This window comes from Brachyhypopomus gauderio, chromosome 2 (assembly GCF_052324685.1).
Source record: "Brachyhypopomus gauderio isolate BG-103 chromosome 2, BGAUD_0.2, whole genome shotgun sequence".
NCBI classification, from domain to species: Eukaryota; Metazoa; Chordata; class Actinopteri; order Gymnotiformes; family Hypopomidae; genus Brachyhypopomus; species Brachyhypopomus gauderio.
In genome coordinates, this window is record NC_135212.1 from 12,303,338 (window position 1) to 12,316,466 (window position 13,129).

A 13,129-nucleotide genomic window follows, 5' to 3' on the forward strand; every position below is an offset into this window, starting at 1 on the left:
CTGGCGCGTACGACAGCTGCGCAGCACCGGGCGCGTACGACAGCCGCGCTGCACCGGGCAGGTCCGCCAGCCACGCTGCACCCGGCGGAGGGTCCGCAGCGAGGGCTGGAGGAGGAATGTCCCCTGCAGCGCCTGGCCTCTCTCCACTCTTAGCTCTCCTCCTGGCGCGTAGTCTGGCGCCTGTTACGTGTTTGTTTGTTCCGGTGTTTGTAAGTCTACCCGTATGTATACCAAACCCCTTTTTCCTTCCCGTTCCTCTATGTGTCAATGTGCCCGTGTGTGTATTCGTGTCCGTTCCGTTAAATGTGTCTAACGTTTTCTCCCCGGTCTTCCCAGGGGAGGTGTGCTAGGCGATTCGGGACGGACGCTTCACCAAGGGCAATCACCTCCCAGACACAGGACTGAGCTCGTCGGATCCGCCCATCGTCGTGGGTTCGGGGCACTCGGTCCTGTTGGACGGGTAGTGCCCTTGGAGGGGGCGTCTGTCACGTTGAGGACCCCGGCCCCTCCCTTTTGGGCGTGTGTATACGTTGTTCACGTGCTTTGTCTGCGTCTATGGATATCCGTGGTTAGGGTTATGTCATGTGATTTATAAGTCTCACCTGTGACTTGTCTCGTAATCACATGGGGCTAATGTGGTTTGTCTATTTAATGTGCGCTCGCGCAGTGTCCTGTGCTCGTCTTTGTCTAATGTCTACACGTTGCCGTGTCTGTTTCTACGTAACTCGTGCGCTATTGTGCAATACCTGTAGTCAATAAACGTGACGTCTGTTACACAGAAGGATTTCGTGTCTCGTCCTTCGTCCAGCCACCGAACGTCACACTTATACATAGGTAATAGTTTTATCTTATTTACTTTACTTTTTTATTATCTTATTTACTTTACTTTTTTACTTTTTATGTTATTTTAATATTTTTATATTTAATTTCTTTTAATGTTTTCTTTTTATTTATACTGTAAAGCACTTTGAGTTGCATGTATGTATGAAAGGTGCTATACAAATAAAGATTATTATTATTATTATTATTATTATTATTATTACATGTATTTCTTCACATATTGGGTCTTCTCCGATGTGATAAACCCCTGCTTTAACTACCAACATTCTCCTTCACTACCAACAGGGCATTCTGCACTGTGCTCTGTTCTGCAGTGAAATCTACTTGGATCATTTTGCGTTGTTTTCTGGATGATCTTGTCAACCAATCTCATTTCAAGTGTTTTGGTCGTTTCACCAATCAGGGCAGATCATTTCAGAGGAATTATTGTTCTCGCTCGAATCATTGCCATTTAGTACTGTTGTGTCATTTGCGAACGATTCGTTCAAATAAACCAATCATTTGAGTGAACGAACTGAATCGAATCACTTCCTTAGCTGATTTGTTCCTTTTTCAGTTCTGTAATTGAGCTCAGCAGCGGGAAGGCCATACAGGGGAACTGCTGTGTGGTCGCTGGTCGGTGAACCACAGAATCACCTGCGAATCTGGAGGCGGAGACAGGGGCTGTGTTCGAAATAGCCTACTACATACTACTGGCGTACTGATCAAGCCCCAAATCAGTATGCCGTATGCAGTATGTGAGCAAAATGAAATTTTCCAGTACGCGAAACATACCCGGATGACCTACTACTTCCGCAAAATATTCCAGTACGCGAACAGAGCTATCTTCGTGGTGTACTGCATCCCATCATGCAACGCTACGTTCACGTGACCCTGTAGTATGCTTTGCTTTTGTCGCATACTGGAAACTGTACTGCATTTACTACGAGGACCAGTATGCAGTATCCAGTATATACTGAGTCCAGTATGCAGCATCCAGTATGTAGTAGTCTATTTTGAATAGAGTCATTGATTGCGAGGGAACTGTGCAGGCTCAGTGATTCGTTCACTGTACTGAGGGCTCTCATTCACTCTCTGATTCGTTCACTGAACTGGGGGCTCTCGTTCACTCTCTGATTCGTTCACTGTCCTGAGGGCTCTCGTTCACTCTCTGATTCGGTCACTGAACTGAGGGCTCTCGTTCACTCTCTGATACGGTCACTGAACTGAGGGCTCTCGTTCACTCTCTGATTCGGTCACTGAACTGAGGGCTCTCGTTCACTCTCTGATACGGTCACTGAACTGAGGACTCTCGTTCACTCTCTGATTCGTTCATGAACTGAGGGCTCTCATTCACTCTCTGATTCGGTCACTGAACTGAGGGCTCTCGTTCACTCTCTGATTCGGTCACTGAACTGAGGACTCTCGTTCACTCTCTGATTCGTTCATGAACTGAGGGCTCTCGTCAGTGGCGTGCACAGACATTTTGGGGGGGCAAGTGCTTGGGGGGGGGGGGGGGGGGGGGTTGAAGGGCACTTTTTAGCGCAAATAAAAAAAAACTACAAGCACATGTTGAATGAAATTTGACTTTTATTTGTAACATTCTCTAAACGTGAGTTTTCAATGGAAAAAAGTCACGCAGCCAACTGATATAATTCATATCCAATATTAACTATATACAGTCATGTCCTTCAGTTAACTTCTGTTTACCCTCCACTGTCTGCAGGCCTTGTTGCATATATTTTACAATTTAAATCAATATAGGCCTACAATTAAGACAGTAAAAAGACCAAAAAAATAGGAGAAGGAGTTATAGGCTACTGAGTGTTGTCATTACATAAATGCAGATGGGCATTTTTCACAGGTAATGGGGAACTTCCCGTTTCTTCTTAAATGAATGTGGTAATTTATGTTGCCTAACAAAACCTATACAACAGTACGTTCAACTTAACACATAGATTTGCAAACTCTACCTTAATTATTTGTATGTGGTCGTCCTCACGTTATCTATCATTGATTTGGGCTAGAGCGACTAGTTTATCAGGTGACCAGTCGTCTAAAAATGCTTAGTAGTTTGGTGCTGTATGAGACATACTGCACAAGAAAATGATTTCACGTTGGGCTTAGAGGGCAAACGGTACGATTTTACTTGATGTGTATGTAACCTGGCTGGTGGGGCACGGGAGAAGAAGTCTATCTGTGACCGTGCGTGCTGTGCTGAAAACACTTCCTTCCACTCGCTGAACTAAACTGCGCATCTGGTGTTAAAGGAAGAGAGAGGTCGGGCGTGTGCGAGGTGGTGGCTCATTTCAGGGCATTGTTTTTAATCGCTCATGTTTTCAAAAAATCATTTCAAACCGACCCCAGTAAAATGATAAAAAAAGATAAATAAAAAAACCCAGAAGTTTCAAAAGGGCACTTTCGTCGATAAAGGGCAGAGTTGGCACCACCTGGTGTCTATGTGTGCACGCCACTGGCTCTCGTTCACTCTCTGATTCGTTCATGAACTGAGGGCTCTCGTTCACTTGTAGGTTAGTTCATACTTATTTTTTGTATTATGTTACAGTGATACAGTTTTCGCCGGTTGTCTGCGGAATTCGATCGGTGGAAAAAATATTTATTTTATGATTTTTTACATGACAAAATCCCAAAATGTATAAAAATATATTATAAGTATTAATTCTAACAATAAAGGAATATTATAAATAATAAAATAGTACGAATTACAGTAAATAGTGCATATTTACTCTCGGAATAGAGAACCAGCATTGCTTGCCTGAGACGCTACTCGCCTACATGAGATTGTAAACAACACGCCTGCTCACTGGACAAGCACACATGCACAGAACAGTGTGGGAATGGTTAATAAGTGAATGGGAAATGTTTATGTAAAGGTGTGGGGAGGGTTTATAAAGCTTTAATATAGTGTATAAATACTTAAATAAATATACCGTTTCTACTTCGCGGATTATCGGATATTGGGTGGTTCTGGAATCTCCAGAATGTGATAAACGAGGGATTACTGTATTTGTAATGTAATTTATATTTGAAAAGTGCTGGAATTTAGGCTAAAGTACTTGCAAATGCTTGAAATTGTAACTACTTCGTTTCACAACAAATAGCTGTCTGACTGAACAGTTCTCCTGTATTACGTTAACAAATACTATCCTCTTGTAATTCCAGGACAAAACATGAGAGAACGTGAAGACCTTAAGATTGGGCGTTTTGAAAATAAACAACCATTAAATAATGTGATTAAAAGCGAATTATTTCGAATCATTTCGAGTATATGTATAAATATTTAACTTAATTAAGTTTAACATGCTGGGAAATATTGAAATGGACATTTAAAGTGACGTACAAGTGCTTTAATTCCACCTTGTGAAGGTGTATGAACCCTGCAAACACGACTTTGTTCATTGCGCTGAAGCGCGGCGTGCGTGCTCGAAGTTTCCAAACTTCGACAGGTGCACGACTTCGCGAATCACAGCGCGCGAGGCTCTCGCGCACGGGCGGAGCCACCGCGATTACGTCAGTAGGTGGGTCCTGCCAAGCACTGAGCGATTCGGTGAACGAATTTTTTGAATTAATCTTTTTAGTGAACTGATTCTAATGATTCAGTTCATCTAAAAGAACTGCTGTGCCCATCACTACCCTTTACATAGTAGTATAAACCCCCAAACTAAACAGAGCACGTTGTATGTAACTAGCTTGTAGCTTGCTGGATAGTTAACGTTAGCTAGCGATTAAGTTCTCTAAACCATACCACAACGAGCAACTAGAAGAATAACGTTAGAGGACTGTAGGACTATATTTGCGGTAGGACACCGTTCACTGTAGCGCCTGTGAACTACACTCACTACACTCGCGCACTAGCTCCGCAGTCAAATACCTGTAAAGCCTGATCACCCCTCCGTGCGTTCACCGTGTTAATGCGCCACACGCGCATTGATCCACAGAGCACACCGTGCACGTCAGACACCATAACGAGCTGTTACGGCGAACAACGTTACAAGTATCAAAAACGTCGAAGGTAAAGCACCGAGTGATTTGTTAGCAATACCTGTTAGTCACTATTAGTATTGTAGTATTAGTATAAGTATTAGTATCAGACCGTTTTCTGGAAAAAAAAGCGCGAGATAGCGGATAGATTACTCCTCCGCTTGCTGTCTTAGAGTTCGGCGGTTCAACTAGCGCGCCTAGCTAGCACAGTAACTTTGGCGGCAAACACTGAGGTAAATTTGTCCATTAGCCAGTTAGCCACAAACCTTGTTACAATGTACGCCAACTACTAGCTAGATAGCAAGGAACATTTATTTCTCTGCTGAGCTACTGGTTTAAAATTGGTGAAACCGAGTTATACCTAGATAACTTTTCCTCTTTGCCTTTCAGCATGTCAGGGAGCCAGGCCAGGAGTCCAGAAGAGCAGCCTCAGCTGGAGGGGTAAAGCAGACTGTTCCTCTTCTCACACTCGCCCCAAACGTCGTGTTTCACGGCAAGCTTTGTGTACTTGCGATACTGACGATTCATTTGCGTTAAATGAATTATGTATAATGTAATTCTTTAGATCTATACATCTTTTACTTCAGTACAGTGCAGTTTACGACCTGATATAACTTATAAATATTACTGAAGTATATTCTATACTGCTATACAGTTATAATATAACTGTAAATTTATAGTATAAATATAACTGTTCTAGTGATGAGGTAATCTCCCATGTGAATGAAAATAAGGGACTTCAATGAGTGCCATTGATTTTCCTGGTGTGTCAGAATGGAGAATTGAACACAGACCTTGCTGTGAGGTGACAGCTGTTGGGAATTTTCTTCTCCGACCCAGACGGGCCCCAACACCGCCCCGATGAACCGACTGGTTTTGAGTGGTCCAAGCAAAGTCTTGACAACAAAAGTTCTTTTAAAATGATTTATATAGAATATAATTGAATGCAATATAATAGAAGTATACGTGGTACAAACTCTTCAGTGCACTGGTGCTAGTTTGCCTAGGAATCTACCTAACCCAAGTGGATCTCAGCAGTGTCCAAGCGAAAAGCCTCTCGTGCTGGGCGATGTCCTTTCTTTCATACTCTCTGTCCATAAGTTTCGATTTGTTAAGTTTCGATAACTCCCCAATCCTGGCTGCTCTCCATGGAAATTCACCTGCTCCTCTTCTCCCAGCCTGTGTGCCTGGTTATCTAAAAACTGCTTGCTACACATCCTGCACTGAATAGGCCCCTTATGGCGTTATTTCTCTGCCAATAGTCGAGAGCACATTTTTTAAGTGGGAGAGCGTGATTCACGCAGCTCGCACGGATTTTCTTTGTTCTCGCGCAAAATATTAATGTGCTCTCTCATATTTACTCTGCTCTCGCTCAGATTCGCTTTGCTCCACTACAGAACCGCTCGCGCGTGCTCAGATTTATCCTGCGCGCGCTCAGATTTATCCTGCTCTCGCACGAACATACTCTTCTTCCGTTTACTGGAGCGTGCGTGCGCACTCAAACCCCTCCCGCGCGCTCGCGAATCTTTTTATGCTCTCGCGCTCGGAATTCACAGAAAACAGCCAATCAGAAAGCAGTAACGGATTTTGACCAATGACATTGTTCCTGCTGCTCCGGTACTGCGATTAATTGCTTAAATATACATTATATTTACATTATATCCTGTGTTATATGACTATAGAAAGGATATGGATTTCTGGTCAATATCCAGTGTAAACAATGTTCTGTGTTTTTTTTTTTTACTTGTACAGGTAATAATTATACTCCTTTAACCCTACAGGTCTTGCTTAGACAGCAAGTTTTGGAGGGGTTGTTGAATAAACTGCAGAATGTTGTCAGCAATTCTGCATCTGGTCTTGACCTTGACTATCACAACTTTATTTGTTGTGATAGTCAAAATCCGTTACTGCTTTCTGATTGGCTGTTTTCTGTGAATTCCGAGCGCGAGAGCATAAAAAGATTCGCGAGCGCGCGGGAGGGGTTTGAGTGCGCACGCACGCTCCAGTAAACGGAAGAAGAGTATGTTCGTGCGAGAGCAGGATAAATCTGAGCGCGCGCAGGATAAATCTGAGCATGCGCGAGCGGTTCTGTAGTGGAGCAAAGCGAATCTGAGCGAGAGCAGAGTAAATATGAGAGAGCACATTAATATTTTGCGCGAGAACAAAGAAAATCCGTGCGAGCTGCGTGAATCACGCTCTCACACTTAAAAAATGTGCTCTCAACTATTGGCAGAGAAATAACGCCATAGCCCCTTCTATTCTCCTCAAGGCCATTGAGGCCTCCTTACTCCTGCTTTCCCACAGTCTTCCTGAAAAACACTAAATTGACACATCAAGTTATTAGCCTTTAATTTTCTTTTTTCCAACACAGCGCTGATCACCACACCAACATGCCACCTACATGTCTAAAAGCCAAACCACAACCAGTGTCACCCGTGACTGCGTTGAGCTTACTAGTCAAGATACCACAGGGTACCATTACAAACTCAAGGCGAGCTTTTTAATCCATCGCTAGAGCTCAGCCTTAATCAGCCTTCAATTACAGCCTTACAAGCGGAGACGTCATGTGACCCCCACTCCCCCCATCTAATGGAAAACCTGCAAATAAAATATCAGCCAACCCACAGACATCCTAAAAACATCAGAGGCCGTATCAATACATTCACGAGTACATAAATATTAGCTAATACTGTCAATGGGGCACCACCTTGGTGGGTTCTTTAGTAGCACTTCTAGTAATTGTGGCTCTTTTGGAACATGTTTTAGCCAGTTGGGCACAAGTCTTGTTCAAACAGCAAATGTAAGCTAACTAGATAGCTAGGTACAGTTTAGTTGTCTGTTAAAGTGCTGGTTTATATTGGTGAAAGTGTTATAACTAGCTAACCTTTCCCATTGCCCTTCAGCAGGAAAAGAAAGAAGGTCAAGGGTCAAGCAGAGGAGCTTCAGATGGAGAGGTAAAGTTAATGGTACCTCTTTGTGTGTGTGAGTGTGTGAAGAATAATTTAAAAATATAATACAATTTTAAAGAATAAACAGTATTTTATATTATTTTGGACAGAGGTTCTTCATCAGGACTGCACAGCTATTAAAGGGTCTCTGTCCTAAACCTTGTGTTTCACTGGAAGCTTTGTGTACTTTGTTGTGGTCCCTGTAAGGATAGTTATGAGTGCTCGGAGAGTCTCTGTGAAAGCAACACAAGCACGCAGTTTGTTACTTCACCAAAGCACTCTAGTTTATTGCACATTTTGCCTATCCTTATATATGTTGAGGGACTGGTAATATACACAAATAAACATACTATTCAGAGACATAATAATGGACGGATAGGTCATATACCAATCATCAGTACACTTGACTAATGTACAGTATAAGTATCTTTCTCCCCTGGGGGAGCATTTACTTTCATTCCTATCTTCTCTTTTCCACTCTCGTCTGGTCCCTTGACCCAGAGAGTGACACAACTTCCTCGTTTAGGCTGCACGCAATGTTCTAAAATAATGTCTGCAGTTAGTTATTTTTCACAACAACTTGCAATTGAGATGTTTCATTGGCTTTAAATGAATTCTGTATAACACAATTCTGAAGGTAATTTGCTTTGGTAAAGTGCAGTTTCTGACCTGGAATCTTTTTGGTTTTACACAAAGAACGTTCAGGGCGTAACTGCAGTGCACTGTAGCCGTCACGGGTGAGCGAGTGCAATAAAGGAGGAGATCGTGCCAGTCTCAGGGAAAATGGAGGATTAAATGGATACAGTGCACAAACTCAAAACCCGTGAACTAATCCAAATTAACGATGCAATAACCAGCAGCCTACTGGGTCATCAACAGACGATAACCGCACCCCATTCGAACACGGGACTCTCGAGCCCTTGCAGTGCTCTGACTTTTCCCTTCACAAACACTATGCGTGTGCAGGCTACCTCCCTGGGGAGTGGTTGTCCCCCCTCCCAGACCTACCTACCGTTTTGGGGCTGACCCCTGCCTCCAGCATGGTGGCACTCGGGCCTCCAGGGGAGACCTCCCCTTTCATGAATTCTCATTGCAGAGTGGACTGCTCTACCCAACCCAGGCTTGCTAGGGACCATGGCCTTGGGTGGCCCTCCTCCTGGTCTCCCCGAGTACGAGGGGTATCTGTCCCTTCAGCATGAGCTCTTTGGCCGGAGCCCTCTAGTCCCCGCACATAAGGGGAGTCCTCGCCTCTCATCAGGGCTCTTTAAGACCAGGGCTCCTGTCATCCATCCCATAACATCGGGGGATCCTGCCTATTTCGGATATCCGTTAAGGTCCAGGAGTACTGCTTTCCACCTTCGGGGACAGAAAAAAGGCCCTCAGGTGTGCAACTACCTAAAGGGCAACGCCCTCCTGAGGCATATACACAAAACAGCAGCGTAAAGACAGACAGAAAACTGCCGCTGCTGACAGGGGTGCCCGGCAGGGGTAATCCGTAGCGTGAAGTTAGCTATATATGACAAAATGTTTGCATTGTTTTTGGGTTGAGGAATCAGATTCTAATAACAAAGTAGAATTTATCTTATCAACTCACTATATCCACAGTAGCAACATTTGTCCTGTCATGGAAGCACATTTGTCAATTACACTGTCAATTACACTGTATGTCCAATATAATCGAGATACTGTTTCTCTCTTACGTTACACTTAACACATAACATTTAAATTAAAAGAATAAAAAGTAAAAGTAATAATCATAAAATGGTGATGATGATAATAGTGCTGAGGGACTACATTGTTCACTGTGCAAAATAGCAGTAGTGCAAGTATTATAAGGGATGAGAATAGTTCTAAAATGAATATCTATACTACATTGTGTCATACATTTGAGTAGCATATATTGTGAAATATAATCGTTCCAGTGATGAGGTAATCTCCCATGTGACTGAAAATAAGGGGCATGAGTATATAAATATTAGCTAATTGGCAAATATAGTTGAGGTGGGGGACCAGCTCGCCTGGCTATCTAGTAGCATTTCTGGCATTGCCTGTTTTTGAACACATATTAGCCAGTTAACAACACATTTCTGCTGAACAGCAAATGTAAGTGAACTGCTAGCTAGATAGCTAGGTACATTTAGTTTAGCTACTGGTTTAAATTGGTGAAAGTGAGTTATATCTAGATAACTTTTCCCATTGCCCTTCAGCAGGAAAAGAAAGAAGGTCAAGGGTCAAGAAGAGGAGCCTCAGCTGGAGAGGTAAAGCTAACGGTATCTCTCTCTTCTCACATGTGGATATATATATGAGATATTAAAAATTAAATACCAAAGGAACATGTTTTGGACAGAGGTCCCTAAGTCATGACTTATCAGCTGAGCTTATTATCAGAAGTAATGCCCAAGTTCTTAACACATTGTTTGGCCTTCAGTTTCATCCATCCATCCACCCATTTGCAACAGCTTATTTGGGTCAGATCGCGGGGGCAGTAGCCTAAGTAAAGAGGCCCAGGTTTCCCTCTCCCCATGCACCTCTTCTAGCTCTTCTGGGGGGATACTGGGGCGTTCCCCGCACAGCTGAGAGGTATAATCTCCCTAGCTAGGTCCCCAGGGTTTCCTCTCTGTTGGACATGCATCTCACCCCTGATCCCCTGAAAGTTGGAGCACACTCTCCAGTCCACTTTCTTAATTAGGGCTTTAGGTTCTAAATAAATGTAAAGTTGAGTGTGATCTGCATATTGATCATTACTAATATCATGTTTGTTAATGATATGGGGTAATGGAAGCATATATTCGTTATTGATAGAAGTTATTTTATGATGTGTGTGGAGGAAGATATACCTAATGCAGCATAATAATCACACCCTTTATATAAGATAACCAGTCTAAGACTAAGCCACCCAGTTCCCCCAATTATTATATATGTCAGCATCTTGCACTAGCTCGCTCTCTCTTTCTCTCTCTCTCTCTCTCTCTCTCTCTCTCTCTCTCTGAATATCAGTAGTCCATCTGAAATGGATGGTGTTTCAGATTCCAACAGTGAATTCACAATCAATGTAAAGGCCCCAAAAAGAAAACGGGTCACAGCTCTGGGAACAAAGGTGTGTGCTCAACTAATACCGAAGCATGATCATATATATTTACCATGGACTTTTCAAGATCTTCGAGTCTTAATGAGAGAGACCATGGTGACTAAGCTCATCATCCTGTCTCATTTGGCACCTCCCTTACCTCAGATTCCAAAAAAGCATCGACAGAAGACCAAGACTCATCCGTCTACGAGTTCCAGTCCTTCCCAGCCCAACACATCTAGTTCCCCTATTACACCCAGCAGCTCCACATCATATGCACTAACTAGAAGACAGAAGAGTAAGGAGGGAATGAAGCAGCCTCATGCAGTGTACATGTTTGAAGCTGTGATGTCTGGCCAGTCTGCACTCGTGGTGAGTAAAATGGGACAAATGGATGTCGTTATAGTCAACATCAGCCTTAACTATATGGTGTGTTGCTCAGTTTCTGAATTTTCACATGCAAGTTCATACTATAAAACTGATTCATTTTCATTTAACTTATTTGATGTGTATTTGATGTGAAGCATATATTTTGAAAAGGATAATTAGCATTTCTTAACATGAAAATTGAATATGCTTTTAGAATATCTCTTTAACTATATGCAAAGACAGTCTGACACTTTATTTGAAACAAATGCTTGTTTGGTGATTTAAATATGTTATGGCTTGAATACTTCACATCTAATCGACTAAAGACTCATAAACATGTAGCCTAAAGTGTAGATGGTTGCATTGAAGCATGGTTGTAGTTTTTCTTCTGATCTATGAAGAAAGAAAAAATAATAATGATAATAATATAAATGAATACTGGACATATGTTCACCTACATTAGGGAACAAGAGGACCAAGGAATATATATATATATATATATATATATATATATATATATATATATATATATATATAAATAACAAAGGGTTATTAATGTAGAGACATTTAATTTATGTGGAATAGCCTATGCATCCAGATGAGTCACCAAAAACCAAAATAAGATGTTATAACGCAACATTTCAGTCCTGTAAGTTGCAGTGATTATAATTTCATGCTGTGTGTACACTATCATAGCTGCTATTTAGTTGTGTTGCATAAATATATATATGTAAAAGTTACAAACCTGAATCTAGGCACTTTTATAAGATTGGAAACCAAGTATAGAAAGTTCCAAGATGCTGTTTGCTTTATCTGTGTAACAGAAGCTAATGTGTTATCTGTTTGGCTGTTCCAGACAGTGGTTGATGACTGGCTTGAAGATTATAAGAAAGATCGTGAGGAGGGACTTCTTGAACTTGTGAATTTTGTGGTTCAGTGCTGTGGCTGCAAAGGTAAGTCATAAAACTGATTACAAAGTTTATGAAGTACACCCTAGCCTGTGCTGATGTAGATTTGTGAGATCATATGTGATCTTAAGTGATAGACTGAACTTGAGAATACAGGCAAATAATAAGTCGTACATGGAAATATAAACACACACACACACCCACCCAAAGGGAGGGGTTGGGCTGTATTGTGGCAGCTATGGAAAATACCTCCAAACAGTGACACAAGATGCTTTGTTAAGGATTTGGTTGCCAAGTTAAAATCCGTGACTGGAGGCCGGGAGGCCGACAGAACAGGCCCAAAGGTCACAGGAATAACAAAATCAAAAACCCCAAACTGAAAGCATCACTTTCAAATTAGAGCACACGTTGATGGTTTGTTGACATGGGCACTGAAACACATCCAGCATAAGTTGAGTTTTGTTTTCTTGCTGGCTGTTGTGTGTTCTGGTTATAAACAGGTGGGCCATGAGGTTGAAATTTTGAGAATCCCTGTTGTAATGTTAGTGTATCACTGTGGGTGGGTGATCTCATGGTGTTGTATTGTGAAACATTGCTTTATAGTGACTGTTGTACAAAGCATTTTTATCCCAGTAAGTCACATTATATTTGCAAAATATATATGTAGTAGGCCTACAGATTTTTTCAGAGTGTTAGGTATGGTAGTTGAGAAAACCCATCGCACCACAAACAGACAAGGCAAATTCAATGCATATGCTACATTTTAGAAATGTGCTGTGAATTCAGAAATGCTGCAAATCCGGCCACAACACAACGGAAGTGTTTCTGGACAAATTATTTTAAGCACAGACTCTGTAGGTACAGTATCATGTTGGTGTTGAAATTGACCTTCTGTTTTAGGTGCTGTGACCTGGGAGATGTTCAAGAGTATGCAAAATGCTGACATCATCAGTCACCTGACTAAAGAATTTAATGAGGTAAACATAGCAGGTATTATGGATAAGGGTTTGATGACT

The 13,129-nt window shown here is 42.1% G+C and overlaps 1 protein-coding gene across 9 annotated transcripts in view; it reads left to right on the top strand.

The window, feature by feature from the left end:
• The first annotated feature begins 4,658 nt into the window (after window positions 1-4,658).
• The window catches only part of stag3 (STAG3 cohesin complex component), a 53,436-nt gene continuing 44,965 nt past the window's right edge, over window positions 4,659-13,129 (top strand). Inside the window, exons 1-8 of one of the 9 annotated variants that reach the window (XM_076987256.1) lie at window positions 4,659-4,852; window positions 5,212-5,262; window positions 7,725-7,775; window positions 9,977-10,027; window positions 10,767-10,866; window positions 11,002-11,208; window positions 12,062-12,158; window positions 13,014-13,090. In XM_076987256.1, the coding sequence (XP_076843371.1) occupies window positions 4,752-4,852; window positions 5,212-5,262; window positions 7,725-7,775; window positions 9,977-10,027; window positions 10,767-10,866; window positions 11,002-11,208; window positions 12,062-12,158; window positions 13,014-13,090 (735 nt within the window). In that variant the 5' untranslated portion in view covers window positions 4,659-4,751. The other 8 variants (XM_076987247.1, XM_076987249.1, XM_076987248.1 and 5 more) reach the window with 8 other exon arrangements.